This window comes from Coffea arabica, chromosome 11e (assembly GCF_036785885.1).
Source record: "Coffea arabica cultivar ET-39 chromosome 11e, Coffea Arabica ET-39 HiFi, whole genome shotgun sequence".
NCBI classification, from domain to species: domain Eukaryota; kingdom Viridiplantae; phylum Streptophyta; class Magnoliopsida; order Gentianales; family Rubiaceae; genus Coffea; species Coffea arabica.
The window spans coordinates 57,811,924-57,828,522 of record NC_092331.1 but is presented as its reverse complement, the minus strand read 5'-3'; the positions used below and the strand labels follow the sequence as shown (position 1 = coordinate 57,828,522).

Below are 16,599 nucleotides of genomic sequence, written 5' to 3'. Positions count from 1 at the left end.
GTTTTTTACTCCCAAAAAATTGAAATTTTTCAATAAAAAATCTTTTATTGAATAAACCTTTTGATGACCCTATGGTAAACTTAGCTCCTTCAATGTAAATTTTCCGGTTCCATACACAATGTACATATTTCTTTTAGTATGGTGGAAGATGTGAAGCAATTAATTAACTATATATATGTCATCTTACGTATTTACAAGGATAGAAATTAGAATAAGACCATCATTAGGAAGTCAATCCATTGTGCCTAAGAAATGGAAAAAAGGGTGAAAGTTTGAATATTGCTAGTGACACTTGCCAAATAATAGATTGACACGCTTATCTTTTTTCTATTGGAACATCGAGATAGCCGATGTTTTGGCTCTTCTATGAACTTTTTCCACAACTTGATCGAGATGTTGAAACTTGAAACCAATCAATGCCTATCGAGACGAAAATATGTATGAGATAGGTCACATTTGAGGGGCAGCTCAACGTATTCCAAAGACATTGTGAGGAAGCAAAATAATTAGCATGCATGTAGATTATTCAGTTTTATGTGAGGAGAATAAATCTACTTCGTGACTGCCACCAGAAGCCCCCTCTCTTTAGCTTAGTGGAGGATATTTCATGCTGATGTACCTATCACCCCAAGAAATGTATCTATCATGCATAAATAACATAAGAAAGTTCCATCATTGATTTATATATGAGAAATGCATGTAACATAAGGTCACAATGATCGCTAGGGTTTCAATGGTGCTTCATACCACTATACTAGCTAGTTTTGTTATTTACTTATGATATATTGGTTAAACTAGTTTTACCTCAAGACAAATTAATCTTCCACCCCTAAATGCTGGTCATTTGGAAAAAAGAAAAATGAATGATCAAACAAAATGTTCATGTGGAATGAGTAATAAACTCGATGCACCTGAACCTCCCATACGTGAAACTTTTCTATTTGTTCCAGTTAGCTGATTATATCGGTAAGAGCATTTAACAAAAACAGGAAGCTTAATCCTGATTTAGCCATGCATGCAAGAGTTTTAATCAGAAACTCGACTTTTATAGAGTGTCTTTTTCTTGGGATTAAATACTAAGCTGGATCCAGCACGAAAGTCAAGGGTTTGCCGCGTCTGAGTAAGAGACTCCAAATCAATAAGATGGCCCTTTCCCGCGACGTGGATAGCATGCATTAAGCTGGCTTGATTAAACGTTTACCAAACTATATCAAAAATTTCACCTAATCCTAATTCCGAATTATCAATCCATCATGCCTGCTTTTGGGTGATAGTGAAATGCTTCTATATGGATTTCATGTAAACTAAAGTGAAATGTCGAAGAGATTAGAAGAAGGAAGTTTGATGACACTTGGTTTAGTAACAACAAATAAAAGCGGTTTTGAAAATAGTTGTTTGGATGGTAAAATGTTTTTCTCAACTCACGTTATAATTACAATTTCCAGTCAATTTTTTATCTTTTCAATAATCTTTTATTTATCTCATATACAGAACATTACATTACAAAAGTGTTATAGTAATTATTTCATATATCCTCCTAACCAAACAAACACGAATAACGAAAGAAAATTGAACTAACACAATATTACATGGCACTGTGCAATTGAATTCAGACAAACAACATCCACTGAATAGAAAATTCTACTTCTTTGGGTAAAACTTGTAAATGTTTTTAGACTTTGTGAGCAACTAGAAAGTTGGCCGACTCAAAATTCTCTAATAATGGGGCAAAATTTGTATGTTCTGTACGTAGTTGACAACATGATGGCGTGACTCGAAGAATTAATTTGCTTAGATAATCCTCACTAAATGAAATTCCAATTTTTGTGTACCTATTTTGTGGCTCTAAATGCTAATATTAGCTTCACTAAAAAAAAAAAAAATCTCATACCTGCAAAAACTTTGCCTTTTTTCACGGATATAATAAAATTAGGCGTTGATTTAGTCAGATAGTGACTTATTAGCTTGGCAGTTACAGTGGATGTTATAAAATGTTGGGAACTGGATATGCAAGAATAGTTAAGCTTCCTCAATAATTAATTCCACCAAATACCTAAAATATTGCAAACTACTTGGCGACTTGAGTGGCTTCTTGGATCTTTTGCTGCCTCCCTAACCAGTTTAAAAAGAACTTGGTGATACTCCAATAAGTACAAATGGATAGGGTTTTAGAGGATTAATCTTTAAGGCTTTGTTTGGATTAAGGAATTTGACGAAAGATCGATTTGAAATCCACCCAAATCCCTCTAATTGTTTGGATTATTTAGGAGGTATTTAAATTTATAATTCATCAATTATCAAAATACATTTTAAACACTATAATAATTTGTGATTTATAAAGTCAAATACATCCTAAATAATCCAAACAATTAGAGGGATTTGAGAGAATTTCAAATATTTCGTTAAATCCCTCAATCTAAATGAAGCCAAGATTTTTCTAATGAGTGCATTTGTTAAAACACTTAAATTTATGCACTTATCCTAAATAATCTTAACACTTGAATTACATATTAAAGAGGGCACAATGAGCATCCCTTAGACAAACCGGCTCTTTAATAGGCACTAATAATTTTGTTGCCTAATAACTATGCTTAATACTATTGTTTATTTCTCCATAGACCACTAATTTATCTCATCTATACTGGCTATAAATCATTCACAAGAACATTTATTATTATTACTGCACAATTGCTTCAGAAAACTGTAGGAGGGATTTGGCAACCCCATGTATTATGCCTCGGATTGATTATCCACCTAGGCTAGTCTGTTTGGATTGTAAGTTATTTGGGATTATTTGGGATATTTTTACTGTAGCACTTTTTGTGATGTGATGTATGTGAGATAAAAAGATATTGAGAAGATAAAAAGGTGTATTGGAAATTGTAAAGATGATGTAAGCAAATAAAATTGGGGAAATATGAAGCAATCCAAACAAAATAAGGAAAAACTTTTAGATATCTATTTAACTGTTCACAATTGTTAAGTATTTTATAAACAAAAGATACCTTACATGTTTAAGTGGGCTATATTTTTTCTGCGTGCAAGATTCAAGCAAATAAGATGCTACATTGGAATTCCATCCACTCCACGCAACCCGAATGACTTATTACCTAACAATTAAAATGAAAAAAGAAAAGTAATTAACTGAATAAATTTTAGAATATATACCACTCCAAGAAATAAGAAATTTTGGAAAAGTATAAATAATTCTTACCACTTTCAAATACTTGACAGTTTTGTGTAAACTCCGTGAGAAGCCTACTCTCCAAGACACCAGTAGAAGTAAGAATTAAATCATGGGAGATTTCCAAACCATTTCAAATTAATTAAAAAACAAGCACAGAGGAAATTATTAGTGAGACAAAATTTTGTTCCTTATCTACCGAGAAGAAATGGAAAACATTATATTATTCAATTTGAAGAGAGCAGAGATTGAAATCCACACATTTGTCAAAATTTAGGGGAATTTATTATTTATTTTTTCTTGTTTAGTTATAAATTGAGGAAAAAAAAAATTCCCACATTAACAAATAATAATGATTGTTGTTAGACTCTTTAACAATGCATGCCATATTTTCTTTTTGCAAAATTTTATTCACTTTTGGACTTGACTAATAAAATTCTAGTTAAAAATCAATCAACATACTTTAAAAATTAATCCCTGCAAATCAAGAAAGAAAATGACACCAAAGCTTAGAGAAAATGACACCAAAGCTTCCTTTGTAATTGTTACTGATGTCCTTAGTTATAGGAACAACTCAACAACCTCCAAACTCTCCATAATTCCCTTTGATTTGATGATCAAAGAAACGAAGAGGAAGAAGAATTCAAGTCCTCAAATTCTCATCGCTACCGTGTCCTCCAGGTCCTTGACCAATAAATATCAAATTCAACCAAATCAGCCCCCACCATCACAAATGACAAAACCCTTCTCTCTAGTAATAAAAGATAAAGAACACTCCATGTGGGCCCACCCGAGAGAGAAGTCCTCCGTGATCCCCTGATTTCACATCATCATCCATATGATCCACCCCTTCTCTCCCCCGTTACCGTACGCACGCGACGCACCGACTCAAAACCTCGTAACTCGTCAAACCGCTCTTGACGATTTTTTGATATTATCCTAATACACAGGGATATTTTGGTAATTTCATCTTGCTAAAAGACAAAAGCCCAAATACTACTAACTAGTCTAGGGACCTGAGAGCACAGAAAAGGTATTGCCCGATTTGTTACGGGTATGAGAAGCAGTCTATTTAACGCTGCCCCCGCCACGTCACGGCCCAATCTCTTATCTCCACGTCATCCTCCTTCTAAAATGATCGACGTTTCAGAGTCATCCTTCCGCTTCAATCCAACGGCGGAAACCCAACATTCCAGACCCTTCGGTCATCCTGCAAGAATAAGTAGCCAGGGTTAGTCAATCCAGTAACCATGATTCCCGTAACATTACCCACTGTAGACTGTAGAGGGGTGAGAGAGGAGAGTTGGAAGGAACATTCTTGGAAAAAACCCAAAAAAGAAAAGAAAAAAAATTTAAGAAAAAAGGAAAAAAAAAAAAGAGATCTGTTTCCTATTAATATATATTATTGTTGATACAGATTCCAACTATATTATACAGTGCCAGGACAAAAATAATAGAGTGTTGGGAGAGATAAAAAGGCGAGAGAAGAAGAGCTCAGTGCAGAAGAAGAGGAATTGGAGATAGAGGTTTGGAATTGCAAAGCCGTTGTACTTGTTCTGATTCGGTTGCTGGATTAGTGGGGCGGGGACTTTTGAATCTGAATTGGGTTCAACAGTCTCTCTTTTTCGTTATTTGGTGTGTGAGCGGAGGAGGGAGGCAGCTGCATAGGAGGGAACAGGTGGAGCTGCTTCTCAGATCTGGCCATCTGGTGAGTAATTTGATCAACTTGGTGATCTGGGATTTTGATTAATTGTAATTTATCTTGTTCTTTAATGTGGGTTCTGGGTTTCTTTTGTTTCCTCCTTTTTGGGGGCTTTGTTTTGTGATTTGATTGGATTATGTTGGATTTGCATGCTTAATCTGGTTAATCCAAATGTGAGTAATGCATGATATGAGTAATAAGATTAAAGAGTGTGCGATTTTTCAGGAAAAGGTTGATTTTTGAATGCGTGTGAGTGTAGTTTTGGGGAGTGGCTCTTGTTTTATCAAGAAGTAAAAGGGAAGGAAGTTTTTGGATTTAAACGTTAAGTAGATCGTTTACTTGGATCAGTTTCAGTGGATTAAGTTTGTAAAACGCGTAAATGACGCGTCTTATGCAGTGAAGCTTGGCAGGAATTTAAAGCTTTGCATTGATTAGTCGTTTGAGTATTAAAAGTACCACTAGACAAGGCCTTGGTATTTATATTTTGAAGATCTTGTCATTTCTTACTGTACTAGAATATGTAAAGGAAAATCAAGAAATCTAGTAATGGGATCTTGTAGCTTTGTAGCATATGATAAGAAGTGACCTTTTCCTGCAAGCATGGACGTATCAGCACTTTTCATTGTAGTTATGTTCTTATTTGGAAAGTAGAGACCGCAGAGAGATTTACTTGGTGAGATTTTCAAATTAGACCGTTTTAGTGTTGGAATCCTGACGGCTGTATTTTGATATGCTGGTATTTGGTTTTTGTTATAGAGTACTTAGTGCTGCAGATCACTTTTTTTTTTTTTTGTTGGTTTTTGATTTAATTGTGTTTCTTTTTACAGATTGTTCGTTTTGTATTATCCGAATCATCAGATGGCTCTCTCGATGTAGTGGTCGGGATTTGTTATCTTTTTTGTCAGTTCTTGTAGTCGCCAGTCCTTGCTTTGTTCCGTTTTTCTCATTGGCTGAGTTTTGGTTTCGGTGTGGATTTGCCAATTGATGATCATTTCTGCACCGGTTATATTGGTGGTTCAGTCACAATCGGCTTTGGAGTTGGCGCTCGACTGAGAGAGGAGCAGCAGTGCTCTTCTGCCGCCACTCTTTTGTCGGCTGTGAGAGCCATTGGTCTCTCTCTTCCTTTCATGTCTCCTAACTTGGATAGTCCTGTTCAGACTCAAATGGCTGTGGCAGTTTTTAAAAGTCCGATTGCTGGGGAGTACCACGGGAACAATAGGATGGAAGGGAAAGCTGCAGGGAGGAGACGTGTTTTTGTCCAAACCGAGACTGGTTGTGTACTGGGAATGGAGTTGGATCGAAGCGACAATGCACATACTGTGAAGAGGAGGTTGCAGCTGGCCCTCAATGTTCCAACTGAGGAGAGCTCATTGACATTTGGCGATATGGTGTTGAAGAACGACCTTAGTGCCATTCGAAATGATTCCCCTCTTCTCCTGACTCGGAACTTGCTGCACAGAAGTTCTTCGACTCCCTGTCTCTCACCCACTGGGAGGGATATCCAACATAGAGATCAGAGTGGTCCCATTGAGATATTGGGGCACTCAGGTAGCTTTTCCAAAACTAAACAACTTGTTAAGGAAATAGTGAAGGCGATCAAGGCAGGGGTTGATCCTCTCCCAGTTCATAGTGGACTTGGCGGTGCTTATTACTTTAGAAACACCTGGGGGGAGAGTGTTGCCATTGTGAAGCCAACTGACGAGGAACCATTTGCACCGAATAATCCGAAAGGTTTTGTTGGGAAAGCTCTTGGTCAGCCAGGGTTAAAACGCTCAGTCAGAGTTGGGGAAACCGGGTTCAGAGAGGTTGCTGCTTATCTTCTTGATTATGACCACTTTGCTAATGTACCACCCACTGCATTGGTGAAAATTACACATTCAATATTCAATGTCAATGATGGTGTGGGCAGTAGCAAGCCTCAGAACAAGAAGCTTGTTAGCAAGATTGCATCTTTTCAGCAGTTCATTCCGCATGATTTTGATGCGAGTGACCACGGAACGTCAAGCTTTCCAGTTGCTGCTGTGCATCGAATCGGGATATTAGATGTTAGGATTTTTAACACAGATAGACATGCAGGAAACCTTTTAGTTAGGAAGCTTGATGGTGTTGGGAGGTTTGGTCAAGTGGAACTCATTCCTATTGATCATGGCCTCTGCTTGCCAGAAAGTTTGGAGGATCCATACTTTGAGTGGATTCATTGGCCACAGGCTTCAATTCCGTTTTCAGATGATGAGCTTGAGTATATAGAAGAACTTGATCCTATTAGGGACTCTGAGATGCTTAGAACTGAGCTACCTATGATTCGAGAAGCTTGCCTTCGCGTCTTGGTCCTCTGTACCATTTTCCTGAAAGGTGCTGCTAGTTATGGGCTTTGTCTTGCTGAGATTGGTGAGATGATGACCAGGGAGTTTCGAGGTGGTGATGAGGAACCCAGTGAGCTTGAGGTTGTGTGTATTGAGGCCAGAAGGCTCATTGCTGAGAGGGAGATGCTATCTCCCAAGGCTGTAGGGCATGATGAGGAGTTCCAATTTGACATAGATTGTGAAGATGATATATATAAAATTGATCCAAAAATGGTCTCAGAGGACTTCATGGTTGGCTCGCCATTTCATTTTGGATTTGGTGGTGTAATTGGCCGCTCTCCACTTTCTAAACTGGATGAGAGTGTTGAGGAGGAAGATGAAAGTGATGTTGAAGAAGAGGAGGATGATTTTGTAGGTGTTTTGGGGCCTGCAAGGAACTCGAAGATTTCAAAGTTATCCATGTCGCTCAAGAATACCAGTTTTGGTGAAAAGAACCAGAAATTCTCCAAGTTGTCTGGGACAAAACCAGAGTATGGCTACTTAACTAGTTCATCATCTGGCCACAGAAGCGCGAATGAGCAGCTTCCTGTAAGTGCGAGTTTTGTGAAGCTGGCAGATATGAATGATGAGGAATGGGCAATGTTTCTAGAGAAGTTCCAGGAGCTGCTGTATCCAGCATTTGCTAACCGCAAGTCTATAACTCTTGGCCATAGGCAGAGACAGAGGCTTGGGACTTCTTGTCAGTTTTGACATAGAGCCAATACCATAAGTCGTTATGAGCAACATCGAGGTTGAAGAATAAGACTTCAGGCTAGTGGGAGTGAGAGACTATTAGGGGTAGGTTGAATCCGCGGTTTTCTTGGTGGAAGTTGTTGAAGCAGTGAGTAGCATTATAAGTCCTGTAAATATATGCTTTGGAGGCTGCTGAGTGAAAAGGGCCGACTAGAATTGTTTGTATTTTCTTTTTGACATTTTTGCTTTTAACTTCACTCCTCAGAGGGCTTGTTAGATAAATAATTTGTAGAATGAATCTGAAAAAGGGAGAGCATGGTTTTGTATATACTGTGGAGCACATGTTTCCATTTCATTCTATTTATTTGTTTGCATTTTGACGAGACTTGAGCAGTGGCTTATTTGTAGCTGTGATTTGATTCTCAGACTGTTAAAAGGGGTAATATGCTCCCCTTTGGATTGAGATAAAAGGAGGAGGAAAGCTCTAAAGAGAGATCTGGAAGTGAATGGAGAATTTTAGTCCTCTTGCTGTCTGATCAAATTACAAGGAAGATTTTAATGGAAAAACAGCAACTGAAAAGTGGGATAATTTTTGGTCCACTGTTGTATATATATATATATATATTTTTTGTTGCCCTCTAACTTTGCTATCAAATGCCATCAATCTCCATCATCAATTGAGGATATTTTGCATTTGTGACCTGTTTTTTTTATTTTTATTTTATAAACAGCTGGTGATCAGTTCTGACGTATTATGTAATTATGATGATACAATTAGCGATTTTCTGCTCTTCCTTTCCTTTATTGGGTAGACGAATGACAATGAAATGTCTGTCATGGCCGAACGTAATCTACTCTAATATCTCTTTTGATTTTCTCTTGTGCTGTTTGATGGAATTTATTCAATAGATTGCACAAAGAAAACTCAGACCGATGCTGATGAATTAAGAAGCAATAAAACCTTCACATGACCAGGTCCCACTGATCATATTCAGCTTGATTTGGCCCTTGAGTGTAATTGGCCAAGCAACCCTTCTTGAGGTCGTACAAGCAAAAATGTTTGTGATAAGAAAATCCATAACACAGAATTCAGCTTTACTTCTTGATGGAAAAAAAAAATTAGTCCATTTTAGGAAGGCAGAAACTCAGAAATTAAAGGTCTTGGAATCAAATTTCCATTATCCCTTTTTGCACCTTAAATCTCACTCCTCTCCTGCTAGGAAAAAAAATATTATATAAAAAAATTGTATAGTTTTAAGAGTGTATTCTGCAGCAGAAAGCAGCTGAAATATTATTGGCATGGGTCCAAAGCCAGATTACACCATTATCTAGGATTTCGTACTAGCAAAGTTACACAGCACCTGAGCTCTGACTGTGAGATCACAGGCAATGGCCGTAGCAGTACAGTTTTAACCATATTCTGAAGCCTAGTGTTGTGGTAGTGCATGCCAATCATGATAAAAAAAAATCTAGTGATAGCTAAATTGCAGAACAAGGATAATCACAAAAAGTTGGCGAATCCATAATAAGAGTAGTAGGAAGGGGAGATTAATTAGTAGCTAGTTGTAAGAGACAGTTGTAAAAGTTGGTTTTATCCTGTTATTGGTGACTGAGGACTGCATTGCACGTATAGATCAAAGTTAGCTTTGAAAGGAGACGGGCATATCAGGCTGGTGGAAGTCTTCATCAGAGGTCTCTTCATCTATGAGGATTAGAAAGCTATTAATACTAATACTTTGATGCCGTGGACGTGGAGACCTCATCTATAATTGGCCTTGCTTTGTTTCTTACTGCCACTTGTTTTTTGGTGGGGTGTTGCTGTGGGCAAATATTTTTCCTGCCTTGAAGTTGAAGTTATAATGATAGGGAAACAGGATAAATAGAAGTGGGGCTGAGAATTGTCCCTTTGCTCCTCCTTCTCCTGTATATTCCAGCAAAAGAATGTCTTTAAGGGGGGCATTTATTTTAAGATTATAGGAAAAAAAAATGATTCATCTAAGAACATATCATCTGTAAAAGGTCAGTAAGAGGATAGAGTGCTTCCTGAACTCGTACAAATATGATTAACAAACGGATTTCTTGAATATTTCTTGACTCGGACTACCGGAAAGAGAACCATCTTATGTGCTTCTGGTATAATAACATAAGACCAGTGAAGGTGTGGATTGCAGCATGAAAGTGGAAGCAGAGAAATTATTACACGGTACAAAAGATCAGTAATTGAGGATGATGAGGAGACAAAAAGAGAGCGTGTTTGTCCCACAGTAGCCGGAATTGATAACTTCTCTTATTCCCTAACACATTTGGCATGGTCAAGCTATCCAAAATCTGCACTCAGTATGGCATTGGGCTGCGAATTAAAGAAGCAAGATCGTAATCTCACTTTTCTTTTGAACTTTAGTTCAGAAAGCAAAAGCCTAAGCTCCACTACCGAGTTTAAACTATTATAAAAGGCTCACTTGTTAGAAGCTGCATCTTACTAGGTTGATTTCATGGCTGAAAATGTAGATATCTTTCTTGATTAAGTTAGAATATGATTGCTGAGACATGCCAGCAACAGCGTGTAACTTTTAGCCAAAAAGAATAGTCGTACGCCCATAATACATGCGTTACCTACATCTACAGGCCAGTGATTTTGCATTTGCAGCAGGACTGCAGCAGCCTGAAGGTTGTCTTGGAGAAATAACGCAGTAGGAAAATGCATCTTGCTTGAAACTGGGGGACTGAAAACATTGCGCTTGGCTTAATGCTAGCTAACATTCTTGGGATTAATTTGAATTTCTTTATGATTTCCATAATGATGGACTAATGAAATTTGAATTATTCGTTCGTTACTGAAACTAGAATCATTCATTTTGGCCTGGAAATAGGCGATCTGTGTCATCGAGATCATTCCAAGAAAACATTTTCTGCAGTCATGAGCTCAAGACTCAGAGGTCCCATCCTTGGTGTAGAGCCCAGGACTGTGTATGCAAATGTCACCTCATGCATCCCCTCCTTGTTATGCGCTCAAGCAGAGCAATTTTGTCGTCTGGTGCCTCTGGAAAATCGGCATATGTAGGCGTCATTGGTTATCCTGATTACCGCGTGCAATTATGTGTTCTCTTTTGCATGGAGAATAGAGATGATTCAGCTGACTAACAAGGCTGATTAGTTGACAGGGGCCTAACATTCGGAAGATTTTGTCGTCTTGATGTTTACTGCCTTGTGCAATTTTCGGCCTACCTTAGCTCAGAAATTTTGGTAAAAGACCATGCTAAATGCTTATACGTGGTAGTGTAGACCCTAAAGCAGCCACTTTGAATTGCTATTTTTTAGAATTTTTGTAAAAGAATATACTATAGCGACTTCATTTATATAAAGTAAAACAACGATTGAAAAATGTATTTATCAGAGTACAAAAACTTTACGAAGAAAATGGCAATCCAACAAGGCCATGGCAATCCAACAAGGCCATGAACAGAATATGAAGAACTAGGTCTCATAGGCAATCTGGGACATCTTTTCGTTGAACAGGGTTTTCAAGGCCTAAATAACAAGATCGTGAAAGCCCAATTGTATATCGAACCCAAACTACTGTGCTTCTACGAGAATAGCAAAACATTTCTCATGGTCTCCTGGGATCGGAACAGAACATTTCACTCTCCTAAAAAGTACCAAGAATTTGTCGCTTTTTATTGCAGTATCCACATTTCTGTCCTCCACCTCCTAGTAAGCTTGTAGGCTGTAGCTAGGATGGTGTGATTAATATGTTTAACCATTTTCTAAATCAGAATTCAGTCACCTAAAATTAGTAGACGGAAAACATACTCTATCTCCAGATGTTTATGCATTCTTTTAACATGTAAGGCAGAAAAAAACCTTGTATATCTTCATTCATTTAGTCATATTCAAGCCGAGGAAGCCTTAATCAAGTGATTAAGGTTGAAATCCCAGGAATTAGAGGTCATGGATTTAAACCCCTCTACTTCCTCCTCACTTTTTAAATTTCATCCCTCTCCTATTGAAAAAAAAAATTAAAATAAGAGTCACATTCAAGTTTCTATAATTGAAAAGTTGAAGTAGGAAAGTAATTAAGTCGAGCCGAACTCGAATATTGTCATACTTGAGCCCAACTCAACCCTAGGGAGGCGCTGCTCAAACTCGAGTTCGAACTAGTAGCAATAATAAAGCTTGAGCTCGAGTTCAAAGAATTGTTCGAAATTCGAGATCTACTAAATTATGCTCGATTTTTTTGCGAGTATGATCGAGCTCAAAATCCTTGTCCAATACCAGAAATGCACAATCTTATTTTTAACCTATAAAATTATTTTTTTTCCATGTGAAATGACTATATCGCCTATAAATATTTTAAAACCATAGCCAATATTCTGGTAATTTATACAACTCCCAAACCTAAAAGAGTAAATCCATAATAACTAAACATATAATTTTTAATTAATTACTTGGTGCTAGATAAGTCTCAACAAGCCTTCGAAGCTAAAAAAATAATACTCGAACTTTGATTGGAATACTATCGAGCCACTTGATCTAGACTCGCACTCGGCTTTCTTGACTGCGCTACTCGCAAGCTGCTCGCGAGTAGTTTGGTTCAAATACATCTCTAAGTTAAAGATTGGAATTTCTTCAGTTGCAACTTTCATCTTCGTATTTAGATTATGAATGATTAAATATGATCATAAACTTCAATCTAGGGAACGTAGTCGAGAAGGCATCCATCCCTGTCCCTGATATGCTGACTTAGGAGCAATTGAAGCCAATCAAACTGACTCAAAATAAAATCATACGTGTTAAATAGCTTCTTCAGCGTTTTTATGTCAACAATCAGGAAGTGACTGGACTAAAACCATCATTGGATAAACCCCATGTGTTCTAGATATAAATTTACAAATAAATTATCCAACAAGAAAGCCATTGCTTGGAAATTTAAAAATTAAAAGAATTACAACAACAATAATAATTTAAATCTGTGTGACTTAGTATTAAACATGCCTCCAAGGTCTTTCGGCAAGGTTTACGCATTCACTATATCTAAAACAATCAACAAGATGATCAATTGTCAATCCGGCAGCTTGCATGAATGAATGCACAATCACAGGTCCTACAAATCGAAATCCACGTTTGAGCAAGTCCTTGCTTATGGCCTCAGCTTTTGGACTCCTCAAGGGAACATTTCTGGGATGCTTGTATCTGTTGATTATTGGCTTGTAACTCACATAGTTCCACATGTAGCTGCTGAAAGATCCAAATTCTTTCACGATCTGGCAAATGCTCATTTGCAACAGCAGTATGAAATTAGCAAATTAATTTGGTTTTCGGATTAATATAAGATTAACCATCTGTACACTAGCTTGCAGGATCGATTGAGTGTATACAGGCTGCGTATATGAAATTTAAAATTAAAATTTAATTTAAAATTAATTATCATGCATTCAAATTTGTCAATATATTGAAAATTAATCCATAATTAATATACAGTTATGCACTGGAACTGAATTACCCTTTTCTATTCCAAATCGATTGGCAATGTACAAAACTTACTTTCAATATGCAATTGGCATTATCGACTATGCATCTAACTCTGCACTCAGCTAACATCAGTGCTTTGTTGGAGACTATGTCCATAATCTCTTTTTCCCCCATTTTGGCCACATTGTTAGCATCAAATCCAGCAAAAACTTCCCTGCGAGTACAAACAGTTCCTCATCAGTACGAAAGTAAAGAAGAAAGACATCAAAATAAAAAAAAAAAAACCTTGATTGGATTTCTCTTTGTTATGATAAAAGGAAATTAATTAAGGGCCCAAATGGTTGTTAATGACCCAAAAAAAAAAAAATTGTACGTGTTACTCTAGCTTCCGTATACAATAATCCAATGAGTGTACACTCAAATCAAAGTATATATAAGCATTACATTTTCTAATGTACGATCAATTTTGACAAAGTGAAAGTATATATATTCGCGAGTATCGATCGATTGCTCCTCTTGAAATGCAAGCAAAACTTATACCTGAATAATTCTTTCCTTTTTAGAATTTCCGTCCAATTGAAATCCATCAGCATCCCGGATAATGCTAGCAGCTCGAAGAGTTGACTGTTGAATTCGTTCAACAAGAATAATTTTAGTCCTTGAATCCCATGATCAGCCATGCATGCATCAATCAACCTTTACAATTATCAAAAAAAAAAAGAATATCTGCACTTACTGGTCATCATAAACTGGAACTCCCCAGCATTCGTCATGAAATTGTACGTAAATATTATCTGCACATGAAGTTCATTTAGTCAAAAGGGTTATTGGTACTCACCTACTTCAGCAAGCCAAAATGTTAACGTTGTCTTCAAAAATATTGATAAAATGGTGAATTTTGGAATAGGGAGTGAATGATTAATTAAGTTCAGAGAAATTCATATTGGTAAACACATGAAAGCAACAGTATATCAACACTAATAAACATCGGCTTTTCTTGAGCAGCGAAGTGGTTGTAACAACCATACTATTCAATAACATATGCTGCATGAATCTGGCCAGTGACATTACTCAAATTAATTCAAATCTTTTTTTTTTTGGGAAAGCAAGTATAATAGTATTGTTTTTGATAATTCAATGTCTTCAGTTAACTGAGCACACGAATGATTCCACGTCCTACTCCAGCCGGCCAATCTTGTTATAGTACTCCCTCCGTCCCACTTTGATAGTCCCGTTTCTTTTTTCACACAGTTTAAGAAAAAGTAGTTAACTTTGTTGGAAAAGTAACTTTAGATTGCTATTTTTCTAAAATACCCTCACATTAAATATGGTACAACTTTATGGGAACTTGAATTGATGGTAAAAAAAGAATCAACTCTCATTAAATGGAGTAGTTTTATAATAACAATAACTTACATTGAACAAGGGTATTTTAGAAAAATTAAAATACAACTACATTCTTCAATTGAAAAGTGAACTATAATTTGGGACAGATGAAAAAGGAATACATGACTATTAAATTGGAACGGAGGGAGTAATCAATTACTATAGCTATGTTAAACCTGATTTAGCAGTTGATTATTTTGGGTTGGAATTTAATTTTATTGCAACCATAAGAACCAACATGTACATATGCACATGAAAAGCATATACTCAGACTAAGGACAAATGATGTCCAGACTTTTCTTGTTAATCGATCCACCAAATTTTTGTAAGTTTAATTTTGTGTTCGAGAATTTTTATACTAGTAATCTGTTCCCTTAATTGAAGATGGTAGTCTCTCCGAATATAAAGCAGTGTGACGTGAGTGTAATATTTCCTATTCCACGGTGTGAAAAATCTTAATTATCTTCCATTCTTTTTTTTATTTGTTTGCAAATAGGAGATATTGAATTCAGGACCTTTTATTGACAATTTCAAATTATCTTCCATTCTTATTTGCAAGTGCAATCCTTCATTGTCTAGTAATACACGAATAGAAATTGTAAGCTTTCGCTTGGTTGAGAGAAATGAGAAAAAAAAAAAAGGTGAAATTTTGCAATGCATCAAATAATGCCTTACCACTATTTTTCGTAATCCAGTTGCACCTCCTAAACCCTTCTTCCCCAGGTTCTGTACAGGCCGCTTCAGTAGTAGGTTTTTGGAAAGTTTTGGCAACTGGGACCTCTCTTCTTTTAGGCGATTCAATAAGACGGAGTGCCAATGCAATCTTTTGATCCAGCTGAGATGAAGAATCCGCGAGGGAAGAATCGTTTGAGTTTTGAGACAAGGATAATGATAACGAAGAAAGTGAAAGAGATGAGCAAGTCTTGTACAGCCCTATAGGGTACACTTTCTTCATGTGTTTCGATAAAAAACTAGCAGCACTTCTTTGCTTCTCATTTTCTTTAGAACTGCTGATATTTTTGTTGATCTTCTCCAGAGAATACCGTTTTGGATTTTGCTTGGACATGGTAGCGAGAGAAGAAATGAAGAAACGAAAGGAAGTGTATGCTTTGAATTTGGTAGAAACTTCAAAGATGGTTTAGCAGTTTATATGGAGAACAGGACTCGGAAGAAATAAATACAAAAGGTGGTTGGTGCTATGTGAGTTTCACTACAAGGCGCTCCTTTTGCTTCTTAGTTCTAAAGCAAAACCAATAAAACAACATCGGATTTGTAAAATATTATGCTTTGAAAGTGACACTACAATTTGAAAATAGCAGATGTAAACTAGCTGTGTTGACCAAGGAAAAAAGAAAGGATCGAACTTCCTATAAGTATAACATATGTTGTTTCTTGATCAGTGATATTCGTGTTTTAGGTTTTGAGATAAAGAGTAACATAGTTCAGCAGATATATGCCAAGTGAAAGTATCGACTGATTCGATGCTGTAGCTCTAAGCTGGATTTCAGAAGATAAAGGGAGTCAGCAAGATGAACTAAATTAGATTAAGGGAGGAAGGAATCTAATTGCAGAAACATAATTGTTGCAACAGATTCAATTATTTTGGACAAGTGACTGAGAAGATGATTAGATCATTACCATTTACTAGTAGTAAATTATTTTTACTTGTGTGAGTCAACACCAGAGGGCCTCTCCTACGTTTTAATCCTTGGATGGGCAAACTTGTTCTCTAAGACAATGATTAGAACAAAAAAGAAAGGGAGAATGGAGTATGAACGTATATTTTTAGGTGATTATATATGCACGTCTGATCATATCTAAAA

The 16,599-nt window shown here is 36.6% G+C and overlaps 2 protein-coding genes across 3 annotated transcripts; one reads left to right on the top strand and one right to left on the bottom strand.

The window, feature by feature from the left end:
• The first annotated feature begins 4,424 nt into the window (after positions 1–4,424).
• Positions 4,425–8,304, top strand: LOC140021582 (phosphatidylinositol 4-kinase gamma 5-like). Of its 2 annotated transcripts, none has more exons than XM_072072760.1 (2): positions 4,425–4,892; positions 6,044–8,304. In XM_072072760.1, exon 2 carries the CDS (start codon positions 6,050–6,052, stop codon positions 7,937–7,939), a length of 1,890 nt encoding a protein of 629 aa, XP_071928861.1. In that variant the 5' UTR covers positions 4,425–4,892; positions 6,044–6,049; the 3' UTR covers positions 7,940–8,304. The 2 variants fall into 2 exon arrangements, with proteins under 2 accessions (XP_071928861.1, XP_071928860.1); XM_072072759.1 differs by having other exon boundaries at positions 5,714–8,304.
• A 4,383-nt stretch (positions 8,305–12,687) lies between these two features.
• LOC113715671 (uncharacterized) lies at positions 12,688–15,946 on the bottom strand. The gene is made up of 5 exons (XM_027239953.2): positions 15,452–15,946; positions 14,127–14,184; positions 13,931–14,014; positions 13,463–13,604; positions 12,688–13,182 (listed from the first exon to the last, which is right to left on the bottom strand). Exons 1-5 carry the CDS (start codon positions 15,840–15,842, stop codon positions 12,904–12,906), a joined length of 954 nt encoding a protein of 317 aa, XP_027095754.1. The 5' UTR covers positions 15,843–15,946; the 3' UTR covers positions 12,688–12,903.
• Between the last annotated feature and the right edge of the window lie 653 nt (positions 15,947–16,599).